Here is a 16,939-nt window from a genome sequence, read left to right on the forward strand (position 1 = left end):
TGAAAAATAAATGCATTATATCAGAGTAGTTGCACCTAATTCTTTCAAGAAACAGCTGGCCCAATGATATCAAAAGAAAAAAAACTACCAGTCTGAAATAAACACACCATCCAAATCATCATCAAGTAGATCCAGGGGTCTTGAAAAATGAAAATGAGGCAGTTGTGATGCTAAAAATCATTTATTCAGTTGCAGTGACAGACCCAGGTTTTGCAAATTATAATTGTCAGTGCCAAACAGTGTGCTTTAACGTAGGGTTGAAGACCTGTTTGCACAAACGCACACACAAACACACAGCCACACATAACAGCATTATCTCATATTTTACATTCAATCATAATCTATCCAACACATTCTGTTTTTATGAAATCTATTTCAGCTCAGTTTCTCTCCTCCCACCTATTTATCCCTAACATAAATCCTTTCCTTTTGGGACACCTGTCAACTGTTAAATACACTTTCTTTGTCACTGCTATTTTTCTCTTTGTATTTCTTCTCTTTATATTCCTTGTGCCTCTACTATTTCCGCCGTTTCTCCGTTCTTCATCTCTCCTTTTTCCTTCCTCCACTCGAGCATTGTTTTTCTCTCTTAAATAGGGGATCTGTATAATCCTCCATGAAAACCTCAATTAGTCATTTGCTTTAATTGTGCACACACACACACACACACACACACACACACACACGCGCACACACGCACACACGCACGCACGCACGCACACACACACTTCAGTCTGGCTTAAATGTAATCCAGCAGCTGAAATTCTGAGCCACCCCTCGAGTGCTGCACGTATACAGTATGAATTGGAAAAAGCTGATATAGTTAAATAAAATAAGCTAAACATAGATGTCTACTTTTTAAGTGTATAATACTAAACCTGATTTCAATGACACAGTTAATTCACACTAAACCTTAGCACCACTTCAGTGTACTGTACAGTCTGTCACTGATATGGCTTCAAGAATCAGTGTTTAGGTTAAAGTATGAGTGTTTAGGTTAAACACTGATATGGCTTCAAGAAATTCTGACATCAAATTAACAAATATAGGCCAGTATTAAATCTCTCTTAATCTAAATCTAATGTGAACACAACTATTGTCATTGATTTATGAGTGCCTGACAATAGTGTCTGAGTGGAGAAAACTGGATCCTTTTTCTCTCCAACAGTATGCCAGTTTGTCTTCCAAGCATCATATCGGCTTCCTAAACGTTCTCCCTAATTTTCATCATGGAGGTACATTTGGTGCAGTGTGGCAGACCCTCAGTATAGTAGGAAGTAGCCAGTTTACAGTCCAACTGGTCCCCATGATACTGCCACTATTAACACACTGACATCTGCTGGTAGAAAAATGGAAAGGCAGACATTTCCTCCATTAAGTTTCTGTCTTATGCAGATCCAGTGCAGCCCATATGCTGACTCTCAAAGGTTTTATCCTTTCCTTCGAGTTTTCCTTCCCCTCCTTTCAGTTTTCCCTTCCCTTTTGGCCAGTTGGCTGCCTTGTGTATTGCTTAACAAGAACAAACAAGATCAGGAGGCCAACGGTTCTAATTTTGCCTCCTCAAGGGAGGACAGACTTGTATTTCATCCCGTTTCTGTTCCACTGTCTGGGGTCAGCAGGCAGAGACTATTTCCCAGAGCACACAGAGTTGGCGATGGTCCTGTATTAGGGTTAAACAGTTCTAATGGATTCATTTTCTCAGAAGAGTCGGACCTGTTTCTTCAGTTCGTTTTTCTTCCACTGAACAAGAAGATCAAAGGCAGACATGGCCATCCCAAAGACTCTGAAGAATTCCTCCGGGGAGAGGTGACGCTGGGAGGGAGAGGAAATGATCAGTGTTTGAAAGGTTATTATTATTATTCTTTAAGTTACAGACTACTGGATAACCTGTAAAGTAACTATCTCTATCACTTCATATAACTGTCAAACTTTAATGAGAGACGTTCTTCAAAATAACTTTAATATTGGAACAGACCAACAGAATGAATGTTGTTTTCCACATAGGCCTATAAGGTTTAACTGAAAATAATATAATGTATATAAGTAACTGTCATTGAATTACACATTTATTCTCAACAACTGTAAACTAAATGTATTTAGGTTACATTTGACTAGTTACTTCTGTCTGTTTCAGAAGTTTGACAATAAATATTGAAGACATGAGTATAAAGATAGCAATGTCAGTCTGTCTGTGTTGTTGTCCATCTATATAAGACATTTAGCAAAGTATATTTTGTTAAAGCGTCGCGTATAGAGGTTTACCTCCAGTCTGGCTCGGTCCACGTCACTCGGGAGGCGCTGCTGCCCTCTGACTGACACTATTAGGGCTTCGTATGGGTAGATCTAACACACACACACACACACACACACACACACACACACACACACACACACACACACACACACACACACACACACACACACACACACACACACACACACACACACACACACACACACACACACACACACACACACACACACACACACACACACACACACACACACACACACACACACACACACACAAACAAAAGGAAATTATTTCTAAAAAGTGCACGTCAACACTTCTGAGGGGTTGTTTCAATGACATTTACATCTGCCATTCCTACAAGCTTCCTGCACCAACACTCGGCAAAGTTCCTTTGACAGAAACTGTAAATGTAACTGCATTCAGATGCTCCTTCCAAGGACTTTCACTTATAAGGTCATTCGTAATTGTTTACAGATGAAGTGTATTGACAACATCATTCACATGAGACTCTCTTGATCTTTGTCACCATCTAGTGGCAAACAGCAGCATTAACAACAATGACAGAGGCTAAAATGTATTAGAAAAATGTATGAAGTCTCTTTGTTTCGTTTCGGGTAATTATTCATGCAGATATAAGTATATAACCACTGAGTAACAGATTAAGAAACATCAATGTTTCTGCTGAAATGTGCTTGTTTTTCTTCTTCCATATAGCTTTACATAGTTTTAAGTCTGTGGACTCTTTAAATTAAACTTGTTTTTAGAGTTGTTGTACTCATTACACTTAATTGCACACATTGGTCAGTGCAACTAAGCATTTGTTGCAGTCTTTTTTCACTATCATTAAAGGCAGTAATAAAAAAGATAATAGAATATTCTTCCTTAATAGTGAGAAATATAAATACTCTTAATATGTTAACTTTGCTGTTAATAAAATGAGTGTTACTGCGTGACAATCAGACGGCTGTTTACTGTAAACTTTAAAAAGGCAACACATCATCCTTATCTGTTACTTTTGATCCGGAACGTTATTTGTAGCTCAGTAATGGTTGGCTTTCTTACCTTGTATTCTACAAGAAAAGGAGGAGAGAAATTACAATATCAGTCACATAAACTGCATTTGTTGATTCTTGTTTTTGGTTTTTTTAAATCATTCTATACAGTCTTAATAACATGCACTGGGAGAAAACTAGAAGTACTGAGGATAAGGAGATTTCAAGTGTACAATAGGCTTACCTCTGATCTGCCAATTAACTGCATTACTGCTGTCATATTGGTAATAATCTGCACCCGCACTGCCAGGCTGCTAGAACACAACAAGAGCAGTTTAGCAAACATGCAGCAAGAAGATGATAAAGGGAAAGGATCTAGCAAAGCAGAAAGAAATCATAAAATATTACATCTATAGAGAGTTCCATCAGTGGGAATTCTGTATAATAATGTATCAATTAGAAATATAATACCAATATGAAGTAGTCAGTTACTGATTTATTTTGTCGCAGGAAGTAAACTCATAGAAATCACACACAGTTAACATGATAGGTTGCTTACCCTCAGTACATTTTTTCCGTAGCCTGGCAACGAGGATGATTTGGCAATGCATGAGTCTGGAAGAACAAATATAAACACATAACCATAAAAAACACATATATTATGCAAAATAATACTAACACACCCAATTGGAGAGGAGGCTGTGGCTCAGTGGGTAGTGTGATGGACTTCGAATCAGGGGATAGCAAGTTCGAGTCCCACTGCAGTCAGCATGTCGTTGTGTCCCTGGGCAAGACACTTCACCCCAAATTGCTCCTGTGGGGATTGTCCACAGTACTGACTGTATGTAAGTCGCTTTGGATAAAAGTGTCTAACAAGTGACATGTAATGTAATGTAATTGATGAATGGGAGTGCAGTACCTCTATAAACAGGCAGTTTCCAGAGGGTTAGAATTGTTAAGGGGCCCTGTGATGCTAATTTTTAGGTTTCATATATATATGTTGTGCCTCTACTGTGACATGTTTTTCTCATACTGCCTGTACTGCAGCACCTCTTTTCACCCTCTGTCTGAAACCAGACCACACCCTGCTCTGATTGGTTGAGCTGGTCGGCTCTGCTGTGATTTCTCAAGCAAATCACGTACAATGTGTTGGAGCGCTAGCCAATAGAAGCGCCAGTGTTATGTTATGTGATATGGTTGTTACATTTACTCCCTTAATAGAAATAAATAAAATAGAATGAGATATTATTCTCTTCACCATTTTATATTTTACCAATAAAACCCTACCAAAACTCTGATTTCATGAATCTTTTTTAAATATGCATTTCCTTTTGTTGTCACGCCTGCAGCATAGTAGCATCTCTATTGTAACCGTTGGTAACCAGCAGCATCCTCCTTGCGTCCTGTATTTGTGTTGTGCACTAATGCAGTGAGGCAGCAGATGGCAGTGGAGTCACACTAATCAGCTCAAGTAATTTTTCCGTTTCTCTTACTTCTACTTTCACATCTTTGTTTCACTATTCCTTCTTCCTTCATCTTTCCTCTTCCCCTTCCTCCCTCCTTCTCTTCTTCCTGTCCTTCTCTCTTGTTCACTGCAGTTGTTCAATGGAATTAAATTACACAGCGATGTCAAAGAGCCGAGACAAAACACCCTGATGCAGTGAAAACTATTGGTGTGTAGAGCTGTGTGAGTGTGTGTGACGCTGACATTATAATGGATTTTCCTTCAACAACACTCTTTCAACAACAAAATGAGATACAGTTGAATAGATAACTCATGCCGTGTCTCAGAAATATGTTTGTGCCCTGATGCCAAACAGTGTGAAAACAAATTGCCTTAGCAAGTTTATATTTATTTAGTTTATAGTCTCAGCTGCCATTTGAATCATTGCTCTTAAGGTTTTGGAGCAATTTGTTCAATCATTTTATCAGTTATTCTATTCTAATGGCACGATCCATGGCAAAAGAATTGTCTAGATGGTGTCCAAAAACATATTTGAAGCCAAGTTGGGATGTTATTGAGTTAGGATTAGGGATGCGCGGATTTGATACTCTTTATTGTTGTTGGTCTGATCTCATTCAATATGTATATCTTTCAACAACGACCATTAAGGCAAAGGCTTCATATAGCATTAAGAAAAGTAATCTACTTTGTATTCTAAATAATTAGATTGAAACTTTTGTACAAAGTTGCACTTTCAATTTCATTTTTTAATATTACAATGCTGCTGACCAATCGACATGCTACTAACAGTTTGGGTTCTAAAAAGTATAGATAAAATGCATTGTATGTATTTCTTTCTTCAAAGAAGTAGACAATCTCTTTCACAGTATGAGCTATAGTTCTATAAAGATTATGGCAAAGAGATCACAGTAACAAAAACAGTCCAAACGTTTAATAAACAAAGTGATTTCATAGGACTCATCTATCTATCTATCAAGCGTCTTTGGGTTCAAGAAAAGCGCTATAGAAATAAAATATATTATTATTATTATTATCTTTACAATCAAAAGTGTCCTGTGTCACTGTGGCTTGACAAACAGATGGCCGAGGGGTTCAGGTCGGTGATCCTGGATCAGTGCCTGCTGCTGAAGAAAAGCTGCTAAACGTGGACCTAAGCTACAGAGACATTCATCTTCCCACCTGTAACCCTACATAAAGTGTGTGTGTCTGTGTGCGTGCGTGTGTGTGTGTGTGTGTGTGTGTGTGTGTGTGTGTGTGTGTGTGTGTGTGTGAGAAAGAGAGAGAGTTGATAACAATCGGATTTAAAGCTGAGCTGCAGAACAGATAGGACGGAGAGGATCAGAGGGAAGATAGCCCACGGTGGAGCCGTCGCCTTGAGATGACCTCAGAGATACGATATCAGAAACACACTAATGAACCACTCTCACACTCACCGCTGTCTAAACTGTAGACGGACTTGGGAGCTGAGAATGTAGAAACAGTGAGGAAAGAAAAGAAGAAGAAAAGGAAGAAGAGACACTTCATTATTTCATGACAGATACACCTCGGAAATACAACTTCTCTTGCATCATAAGTCAAAACTTTGTTTAGTCCTAATGAATGATCAAAGAAGCATTAGCAGATATAACCTGTTCCTGAATACTGGTTTAGAAGCTCTTAGCGAAGTCAAGTTACTACATGAGATTATAAAGCTGTTATAGTGAGAGGACAAACAGAAATGAGAGGGCAGCTTTTAGTGGAAGGGAAATAAAAAAGGCCAGCTGTTGTGGGACATCTATAAAACATCAGCTGTGTGAAGATATGCCCCTGACAGCATCAGCATGCCAACAAATCACTATCGCGACCTACACATCATATTAAATATGAAGCAGCATGGGCACATTCATGAAGCATCGAGCCGCACGTTAAAAATGCATATGTATACAGCAACCAACCACCAAACTTTGAGAACAAATTATCTTAAAATGCAGCAGATTATAATTATAAACATAGATGCCGGAATTTGGAAAATAGAAATATAACTTTTTATTATATTAATTGATAAGTGAAAAACTAATGATATGATAAAGCTCTGAGGGGTTGAACTGAGGCACAGTGGTGCTTTGCAGTAAATTCACAATGCTGACATACTGATGTGGAGCAGGTGCAATGTTCACCATCTTGGATTAGCATGTTAGCATGCTAACAATAGCCATTCAGCACTAAATATAAAACACAGCTGAGGCCAAAGGGCACTGTAATTCATTTGACAGCTATTTTGTTGTAAACCAGTGTTGAACACACTGAAATGTTGACCAGTCAATAGATGGACGTCATTATAATTCATCCTGAGGGGAACATGAACGTGTGTATCAAGTGTCATGGCAATTATTGAGATTGTTCAATTATAACGACAGAGGTGAACCTAATGAAAGCACTAGAGGAAAAGTCACGGGATCCAAAAAGTAATTAGGGTTCATCCGATTAGGGACCATAAATGCCTGATTAAAAGTGTTCCAATCCGTTTCGTAGATGTTAAGCTATTATCAAATGTAAGTAAAAACGTTAAACTCCTATTGATTCAAAAGGAAAACAATTAGGAGGTCACAAAAGTGATTTGAGTTTATCCTCAGGGGACCATGAACGTTTTTATTGCAATTCATCTAATGGTATCAGTTATTCCTCTCTGCACTGAAGTGGTGGCCCAACTGACTGACATTGCTATCACCATCCCTAGAATGGAGCAATTTCATTCAATCCATTATTTAGTAGGAGTTTGTGTTGCTTCTATCCAACTGTGGGCATCCCATTTAGAAATGAACCTCCTCTGAAGAATAGATGAGCAAACACCTCTCAGTATTTTTCTCATCAGTGTAATAACAGCAGACACGATAAACCCAGAGTGATTACACAGCAGTGAACACACACATTATCCACACCTCTCTGTCTGACCTCACTGTGCACAGAGCTCATTTCCCTCTCTCTCTCCACCGCTCTCTGACCCTGATTTAGCTCGGAGCTTCATGTCATACATCTTCTTTGAACGGCTCTAAATTGCTCTAGCTTCTCACTCCGACACTCTTTTGAATAAAATTCACTCTCAATCTCGTTCGCTCTTTCCTTCTCTCTCCTGTTAACACTCTTTTTTATTCCCATTTGACCTCCACAGTCTCTCCTTTTTTGTCTCTGGGAACAATAAGAGAGCTAATATAGATTACTGCTCGAGGAAAATGGTGAAAACATGCATTTCCTAATCTCAAACCTTTACAAACGCAGGCTGATCATCACCATTAACCTGACTGAACCAGATAACATATTTAGCTGTGAACCTAAACACAGTCTCGAGCCTCAAACAACCTTAAAGGATCACATCTGCATTTACTTTATTAACTACTTTTAAAAGCAGAGTTTACAATGATGCTTTAAATCAGTTTTGGCTTGTTTGGAAAACATTCATGGTTCCCAGTGGATACACCTGGTTACTTTAATGACTGCCTACTTTTTCCTGTAGCTCCAGGAATATGGTTTTGATAACTGTGATTGGCTGCACTGGCTACAGGTAGTGAGAGTGGCAGGAGTTCACCTTATTACAGTCAGCCCAGGTGTTCCTCACCCACCACCACCTCCTTCCAAAGCATTTCCATGTGCCAGGTAGGCCGTCATCTACAAAGCTGACCCCTGACCTGTTGACTAACCTGAAGTTACAAATATCAGATTGCCACCCTCAAATAGAGTTTAGACTCGATCTAACCATTAAAGGGGCCTTATTATGCACATTACATTTTCAGGTTCATATTTGTATTTCATGTCCTCTACTGTGACATTTTTACTTGCTTTAATTTCAAAAAGGTTGGCTGAAGCACCTCTTTTCACCCTCAGTCTGAAATCAGAGCCCAGTCTGCTCTGATTGGTTAGCTGGCCGGCTCTGTTCTGATTGGTCAAAGGCTTAGAGATGTCCCTGTTACGGTAGAGTGAAGCAGGCAGGACCCAAATGCAGAATAAACACCTTTATTTCAAGGATATGAATACAACTCGGACAAAACAGAACACTCCCCGGTGAACTCAGTCACCAACAAAAGACGAAGCAACACTGAACACAGGAAGAGACAAGACTAAATAGAGGGAGGGGTAATCACAAGACGAGAAACAGCCGGGCAGGGGAGGAGAAACACAAGGGCCACAGGTGAACACAATCAGACAATTATGGCGCGTTTCCACTGCAGGCCTCGCTCGCCCTCGCTCGGTTGGGTTAGGCCTTATTAGGCCCGGCTCACTTTAATGCTGCGCTTCCATTACAGTTTAGGAACTGGGGCAGTTACTATAGTAACGCAGTGTAGGCGGAGCCGTGACGTCATCTTCAATGAGAGCCCCAGAAAAACAACACAGCCGTTAGCACTCAGAGCTCACAGCTCCTCATATCTGTTCAGAAACTAGACAAAAGTTAAACAAGTACAAACCACAGACTGTCTGTGTCATGGAGAATACAGTCGCTGGTTTATTTATGTCTGTATAGGCCGTTGTTGTGAGTGTGGACGGTCGGAGCATATATAACATTAGCTTAGCCAAGCTATATTTAGAAAACACGCATTTTAAAAGGATTTTTCGCCTGCCGTCTGTCTGCAGACTTGTCAAAGCATTAATTCATGGTTTGTACTAACCGGTATCAGTATGTTGTTACTTCGGCATCATTTTGAAAACGTGTATTACATTTAAATCACGGTCAAATATGTTCATCTTGTTGTAGTTGTAGCCCCCTTGCCAGCGATTCTCTCTCTAGTTTAGCATACTCAGCCCGACTCAGCCTGGTTGTTCCTGGCCCTAGAACCAGGATTTAGTCGGGCCTGAAAAAAGGTGAAAAAGTAGCCCCGGGCCAAAACTAGGCCAAGTGGAAACGCAACCAAAAACGGGCCCCGCACGGCTCGGCACGCTTAAAGCGAGCTACCCGCTGCAGTGGAAACGCGCCATTAGACACACCAGGGAAACTAACGACAGGGAGGAAAGACCTCATTCACACCAACGCAACTCCGGTTCAAGCTCCGTGCTAGAGCTTTTCAGGTTCAGAACCGGTTCTTCGGTTTAGCTCTGGCTCTTTTCACACTGCTCAGAGTCTGACTGGTAATGCGTCATTGCGTCATCGTTTGCGTCATGACGTAACCGTTTGCGTGCCTGCTTCATAAAGCCAAACCGCGCGGATGAAATCAGTTGCATTCATTTCTTATGACTGTATCTGCAGCTTTTCCGGAGTCATTTCTGTGGTTTAGTTATATTCTTATAAAAAAGTGTACTCGTGTCAATAAAGGTTTTTTTAAAACACAACTGCTTCCGAGGTCGGTCTTATTTCTTAAGGTGGACTGAACCGTGAGTGTGGAGTAACGTTGTATCTTTCATTTAAATGAACTGTAACCTTCACCCAGGTATGTAACAGCTGTTCTCAAATGAACACGTGAAGTAAAGTTTAGTATTTATAGTTTTATAGATTTATAATGAGTTATAATGAGAGGTGATCAACGTGAATGCTCAGGTTCCACCTTAACACGCAGACACGTTGCTTCACCATGAGCAGAAACCTTTATATATACAGTCTATGGCAGAAACACTGAAACTCTGAAACTCTTGTTAAGTTTCTCCATCGTTGTGTACAAACTGGATAAAACGCGGGCTTTTTGTTGTTGTTCAGGAGTTGATCTGTCTCTGCCCCCGCCTCGACGTAAGCGTGACGTATGTGTGCTTTTGCTCTGGCCGGACAATTGTTTGGTGCTTGAAACGAACTGGATTCTGGAGCTGCGGTGTGAAGAGGAAAACCCGGTGCTTTTCAAGCTCCAGCTCCGAACCGGCCCTGAAACACCGTTGGTGTGAATGAGGTAAGGGAGAGGGACCAGACAATACACAAGGAGGAAAACATGACAGGGAGAACCGAAGAAGCAAAATAAACCCAAACCTAAACATACAAAAATAAAAACGTGACATAACATAAGATTCGTGACAGTTTCGCCCCTAAGCCTATCACGTATACGGTATAATGTGTTGGAGCGCTAGCCAAAAGTAGCGCGACACAGTGATGTCATTATGTTAAGGAAGTAAACAAAGGACTACTATCACGGTGTTTCAGGCAGGGGGGGAGCTGATGGGAAATACACACTAACCCTAAGAAGAGGCAAACTCACACGAAGACACACATAGCCTACACGTGTGCACCTTAAACTCACACTATGACACACACACACACACACACACACACACACACACACACACACACACACACACACACACACACACACACACACACACACACACACACACACACACACACACACACACACACACACACACACACACACACACACACACACACACACACACACACACACACACACACACACACACACACACACACACACACACACACACACACACACACATTCCTGAGTGACCACAGACTTACAGCCGTTGAGAGAGCTGTAGGCCAGGTTGTTCAGCGCCTCCTTGCTGCTACAGCGGGAACTGCGCCTGCTGCTCCATTGGTCATTGTCGTGACAACCGGACCGCGCTTTCATCTCCTCCTTCAGGATCATCCTGCCAATTCCCTGCAGGGAGGAACAAGGAGGAATAGAAGGATGGGTTAAATAAAGGGGCCAGAAAAGAAGGTGGGAAAATGGATTGATAGATGGAGCAATAAGAGGTGGTTAAGTGGGATGGATGCAGGGGTCAATATATGGTGATGGAATAGAGCAGGGAAAGGCGATGGTTGTTGTTTGGATGGATATAGGGAAGGAGAAAGAAGGAGGGAGGAGCAGCATCATGTCCACTGGTGAGGTTGGAAAGTGGCATTTAATTACCTAGCTCATTACATATTAACAGTTTAAATATAAAAGGGAGAAGCATTAGAACCTCATCTTCTTTTACCTTGTTTATATTTTGATTCCATCCATCCTCTTCTCCTCCGGCAGAAAACCTCCTCACCCTGGAGACTGGAGAGAAATGGAGGAAATTAAAGTCAGAGAGAGATGGGAGGTAAAAGAGTAAATAGATGTTTCTAAGCATGTCTGTTAGCAGAAATGTGTTTTTATTTCAAACAGGAAGGAACCTAACCTTTTGGAGAGCCGGTATATGGGTAGTAGTTGGAGTCCGGGTGATAAATGCTGCCGCAGTTGGAGGTGGAAAGGCGACTGGAATTCAGGAGGTTCTCATTGGTCTTACTCTTAAAGACTGTCGGAGAGGCAGATATGTCTGAGGGAGAAGGAATAAACAAGAAATCCTCAACACAATTTGTGAGATCACAAAACCTTTTTCACCCAAGCATTGCTAGGCTAATTTCAATCAATCAATCAATCAATCAATCAATCAATCAATCAATCGATAAATCAATCAATCAATCAATCAATCAATCAATCAATCAATCAATCAATGTTTATTTATATAGCCCAATATCACGAATGTTACATTTGTCTCATTAGACTTTACAGTTTGTACAGAATATGAATACCCTCTGTCTTTGGACCCTCACATCGGACAAGAAAGAACTTCCAAAGAAACCCCACAGTTAATGGGTAAAAATTGAAGTTTTAATTGACATGCCTCAAATAACAACACAGCATTGAGAAAGGAAAAGTCAACCATGATGCAAGGAAGTTAACAAATGTTCTGCTTTACCAGGAATGGATTATTTGTTTTGCTTGTTGTTGGTCTAACTGAGGTTGTGTGTGCTGTGCATGCAGGAGAAACAAGACGGACAAAGTAGTGCATTTACTCACAGAGAGGGGGGGGGAACAGCAGGGGGAGGAAGGGAGGAGGAGAAGGCATCAAAAGCAAGGGAACCGAGAAGGAGGTCAGAGATGATGAGATGGGATATGATGCAAAACTTCCAGTAAACAAGCAAAGTTGTCAAGGCTGATGATTTCCTTGTGAGGATGAAAGGATGCAATATCTTCAAGGAAATTGTGGCTTTTGTTAAGACGGGGGAAAGAGCGTGAGGGTGACATATAAGAAAGGTCGTATTTCTACTGATGCTGTGAATACATGAATGTGTCCTTTAATCTTTGGACCATCAGATCTTACACTGGACATAGAAAAAATAGCAATATGTCTCCTGTTTGTGTGTTTTTTTATTCAGAAAGGGATTATGAGGTGATCTTTCCTTGTTTAAATGGGACTCTCATGCAGGATATATGCCAAACAGACATGTTTTTGGCCGAGGGAAACAGCAACACCCTGAACCTGGTGATATCTATACACCTAAAATATTATAAGAAGCATTAAAAGGCACCTTAAAGAAAACCATAAAACGTTCAGTTGTAATCATTTGATGGCTACATCTGCTATTAGGACGCTTGCTTTTATATTTGAGCTGCAGCCAGGTTTGACTTTGACATACATTATGGCATTAAGTATATATCGTATAAACCTGATTATGGCACTTTGCCTTAATATGAAAACTGCTCTATAAATGATTTGTGCTGTAAACCAAAATTCACCCACAGAGCCCAGATCACAGATTGCCTGCTCAGACGGAAGAGAGAGGCTTGTCAGCATTTTGTTTCTGGGGCGCTGTAAGTCTGTCCGACCTGCCATCTGAGCGCTGATGGATCACCCACACACTCTAAATATTTGCCATTGCTTCTCTTAGTTTTACATCACCTTTTGAATCGCAGATTAAAACTGTAGTTTCATCTCTGATGTGGCCACGTCTACCCACCATCAGAGCTATGCAGGTCAGCTGACAGTAACATTATTATCCCACACATATTTAGACTCCAATCAATAATGATGGTTGTGATGTGATGGGAATACTACAATCCGCCTTGATCTATTCTGTAACTAATGCAGTATTCTTGTTTTTACACATTTAAAAATCTCTTCTAACCAGTTTTGTATTTTTAAGGTAACATAAGGCCAGGGATTGTAATGCTAAGCAGGTGGCGCACTGTGAATGTAATGTAGGAGAAACGCTTATGACATTGAATATGGATCGGTCACATCTTGGCAGATAGCCACTCCCCTTAATAAGATAATTATAGGGGCTGCTGCTAAGATCTGTGTTTAAGTTTAATTTATGTTTAAGCAACTTGATTTTGAGGTGTCTTTACTTACAGTTACATTCACTTTAATAAAAAGGTGACTCGTGAATCCGATCAGTGTCAGGTGGACAGTTTCATTCGTACTTATTGTTTCAGTTCGCTAATTAGACAGTAATAAGAATATTTTCACAAAGAAGGAATGTTTCTAACTGTACTAAGTAAAACCTTTTGTAGCAAAAACAATGAATATATCAAAATGGAATTATCTAAGGATATATATAAATATTTTTTTAGTTTTCTTCCAACTTCAAATCAAAATATTGGGCACGACTTAGAGCCTATAAACCCTACAACCCAGGGCTAGACAATGAATAGTCAACCAAAGAGCATTATTTGAGAAAACATTTGAAATACAGGAGTAAACTATGGCTGCAGCCTGTGCAGGATTGCAAAAATAAATGCTTTAGCTTCCTCTGCCTGTTTTTATTTTGAGAGTTGTTGTAGAGGAGAATGGCATGTCATCAGAAGCACCAGATGTAGGACAGATCTTGTATCTAACGGATTCATTAAGTGAGACAAACAGAAGCATGTGTCATAGTGAGAATGCTTTTACAACCAACCGGCTGACAGGTAGACAGCCTAACACAAGCTATAAAGGAGACGACATTGTGAGGAATACACCAACCTTTTCTTTTATAGATGGGGGGTTTCCTGTAGATGTTGCTGTCCTCAGAATCTAAGGACAGAAAAAACGAGAGGATGAGCGTGGAAAGAAAGGAAGAGTAGGGGAGGAGGAGAAGAGGAGAGGAGTCTGTACTTCCTTACTCACACTGTCCCACCAATTAAATTGTGTACATTTAACCGTACATCTGACAGTGCGGGTAATAAACTGCCATGGCGGAGATACGGCCGTGCATCCAGACAACCTGATTGACGTGCAGAGAGGCTGATTAATACAGATTCAGGCTTATTACTGGATAGAGCAGCAGATGGCACAGGAATAAAGAAGAGGGAGGAGAGCAGTTGAAGGGTGGATAAAGGGCCGGATGGAAAAGATAAAGTGGAGGAGAGAGAAAGAATCAGAGATGACAGGAGCATGTACAGTATTACCTTGTAGCTCATATTTGGGGGATAATTGTGTTTTAATGGTGGTTTTGAGTGCTGGATAAGCACTACTACACATTACTGCAATATAAGAACAACTAAAATAAGAAAACATTATAGATACTTCCAAATTCCGCACAGTGTAGCACTAAATCTTTCAAAGTTAGCGGTTTGACTCCCAGTGGGCCATCAGAGCAACATTTGTATGCCCTCGTGATACCGCAAAGCACTTTGGATAAAAGCATCCAACAAATACATTTCGCTCCGTGTTGAAAAGCATGAAGGGAGTGCTGTCGCAGGGGCTGGCAAGGAATAACAGCCTTGGAAAAACCGGAGAGGGGACATTCAGTGAGAAATGGAAAAGGAAGGAGGGAATGATGGAAGGAAACCAAATGCACAGCTTGCAGTGAAAAGCAAAGGCCTTTCAAAGTGAAGGGAACAAAGACAGATTGAAACGTCAGGGGCATTAAGTTGATAAAATGGACAGTTGATGGGAGTGTTTAAATAAAATGATCTGGTATTAGTTTTTAGATTACAGCGTTCATATGTTATACAAGAGCTGCAGATCAGTAAGATAAATCAGACAAAGGATCCCTGCTGGAGTAAAATGAAATAACTACTCTACAGTTTTATGGAGCGATGATTCATTTTCTCCTCTGCTAAGATGGTGTTGGAAACTCGCTCGGGATCCAAAATTGTATAAGATTAGTTTTCTTTATCAATGGGTCTATGAAATATAAACTAAAAAGTGAAACATTCCATCCACAGTTCCAAACAGCCCAAAGTAGAGTCTTGATGTTGTTTTTGTTTCACTCATTCAAAACCCAAAGATATTGCCAATCATTTCAAAGGGAAAAAAATGGAAAATCCTATCAAAATAAATGTATATAAATACATTTTCTGTCAACAACTGACTTCAGTACTTGTAATTATGCTGATAGTTATTTCAAATGACAACAAGTCACTAAGGAATGAGGTTGTGTGGGTTAGGAGAGCTATACTCTGGTTCTGGGGTCAGGGTTCTAGCTAAATATAAATACTTGTGATGATTAAAGAGGCCCTATTATGCTTATTGGGTTTTCTCTTTCCTGTAGTGTGTTATATAGATTTTCATGCATGTAAATTGTCTGAAAAAAGTGTATTTCCCATCAGCTCCCCCCCTGCCTGAAACACCGTGATAGTAGTCCTTTGTTTACTTCCTTAACATAATGACATCACTGTGTCGCACTACTTTTGGCTAGCTCTCCAACACATTATACGTGATAGGCTTAGGGGCGGGACATCTCTAAGCCTTTGACCAATCAGAACAGAGCCGGCCAGCTAACCAATCAGAGCAGACTGGGCTCTGGTTTCAGACTGAGGGTGAAAAGAGGTGCTGCAGCACAGGCAGTATGAGAAAAAGAAAGACCTTTTTGAAATTAAAGCAAGTAAAAATGTCACAGTAGAGGACATGAAATACAAATATGAACCTGAAATGTGCATAATGGGGCCCCTTTAATGGTTAGATCGATTTTAAACTCTATTTGAGGGTGGCTGAGGTTACAATCTGATATTGGTAACTTCAGGTTAGTGGTCAGCTTTGTAGATGACGGCCTACCTGGCACATGGAAATGCTTTGGGGCTTGGAAGGAGGTGGTGGTGGGTGAGGAACACCTGGGCTGACTGTAATAAGGTGAACTCCTGCCACTCTCACTGCCTGCAGCCAGTGCAGCCAATCACAGTGAGAGAAACCAAAGCATGAGCAACAGAATGGCCCGAACACACTGATGAATTACATATATGTGTGTGTGTGTGTGTGTGTGTGTGTGTGTGTGTGTGTGTGTGTGTGTGTGTGTGCGTGTGTGTGTGTGTGTATGTGTGTGTATGTATGTGTGTGTGTGTGTGTGTGTGTGTGTGTGTGTGTGTGTGTGTGTGTGTGTGTGTGTGTGTGTGTGTGTGTGTGTGTGTGTGTGTGTGTGTCAGGGGACCCATGACACACACTCAAAGAGCTCGAACATCTTTCCAGTTAGGGACTTCCTGTTTTCTGTGTACATATGTGTGTGTCTGTGTGTGTGTGGTGCATTGAGTGGGCACATTACCGGGGAGATTGTAATGCAGGGGGGAGCCTCCGTGGCGGCTGTGTGAGGGAGAG

The 16,939-nt window shown here is 40.7% G+C and overlaps 1 protein-coding gene across 3 annotated transcripts in view; it reads right to left on the reverse strand.

Moving 5' to 3' along the window:
* Nucleotides 1-195: 195 nt before the first annotated feature.
* The window catches only part of LOC117458110 (actin-binding LIM protein 3-like), a 61,481-nt gene continuing 44,737 nt past the window's right edge, over nt 196-16,939 (reverse strand). Inside the window, exons 12-23 of one of the 3 annotated variants that reach the window (XM_034098367.2) lie at nt 16,887-16,939; nt 16,406-16,504; nt 14,390-14,440; nt 11,780-11,917; nt 11,594-11,658; nt 11,133-11,274; nt 6,145-6,174; nt 3,806-3,861; nt 3,491-3,560; nt 3,317-3,324; nt 2,263-2,343; nt 196-1,812 (exon numbers count right to left, since the gene is read on the reverse strand). The exon at nt 16,887-16,939 is cut by the window's right edge and continues 56 nt beyond it. In XM_034098367.2, coding sequence (XP_033954258.1) covers nt 1,699-1,812; nt 2,263-2,343; nt 3,317-3,324; nt 3,491-3,560; nt 3,806-3,861; nt 6,145-6,174; nt 11,133-11,274; nt 11,594-11,658; nt 11,780-11,917; nt 14,390-14,440; nt 16,406-16,504; nt 16,887-16,939 — 907 coding nt within the window. In that variant the 3' untranslated portion in view covers nt 196-1,698. Of the gene's footprint in view, nt 1,813-2,262; nt 2,344-3,316; nt 3,325-3,362; nt 3,561-3,805; nt 3,862-6,144; nt 6,175-11,132; nt 11,275-11,593; nt 11,659-11,779; nt 11,918-14,389; nt 14,441-16,405; nt 16,505-16,886 lie in introns of those variants that run through there. The other 2 variants (XM_034098368.2, XM_071205478.1) reach the window with 2 other exon arrangements.

This window comes from Pseudochaenichthys georgianus, chromosome 14 (genome assembly GCF_902827115.2).
Source record: "Pseudochaenichthys georgianus chromosome 14, fPseGeo1.2, whole genome shotgun sequence".
In the NCBI taxonomy this organism is placed as follows: Eukaryota; Metazoa; Chordata; class Actinopteri; order Perciformes; family Channichthyidae; genus Pseudochaenichthys; species Pseudochaenichthys georgianus.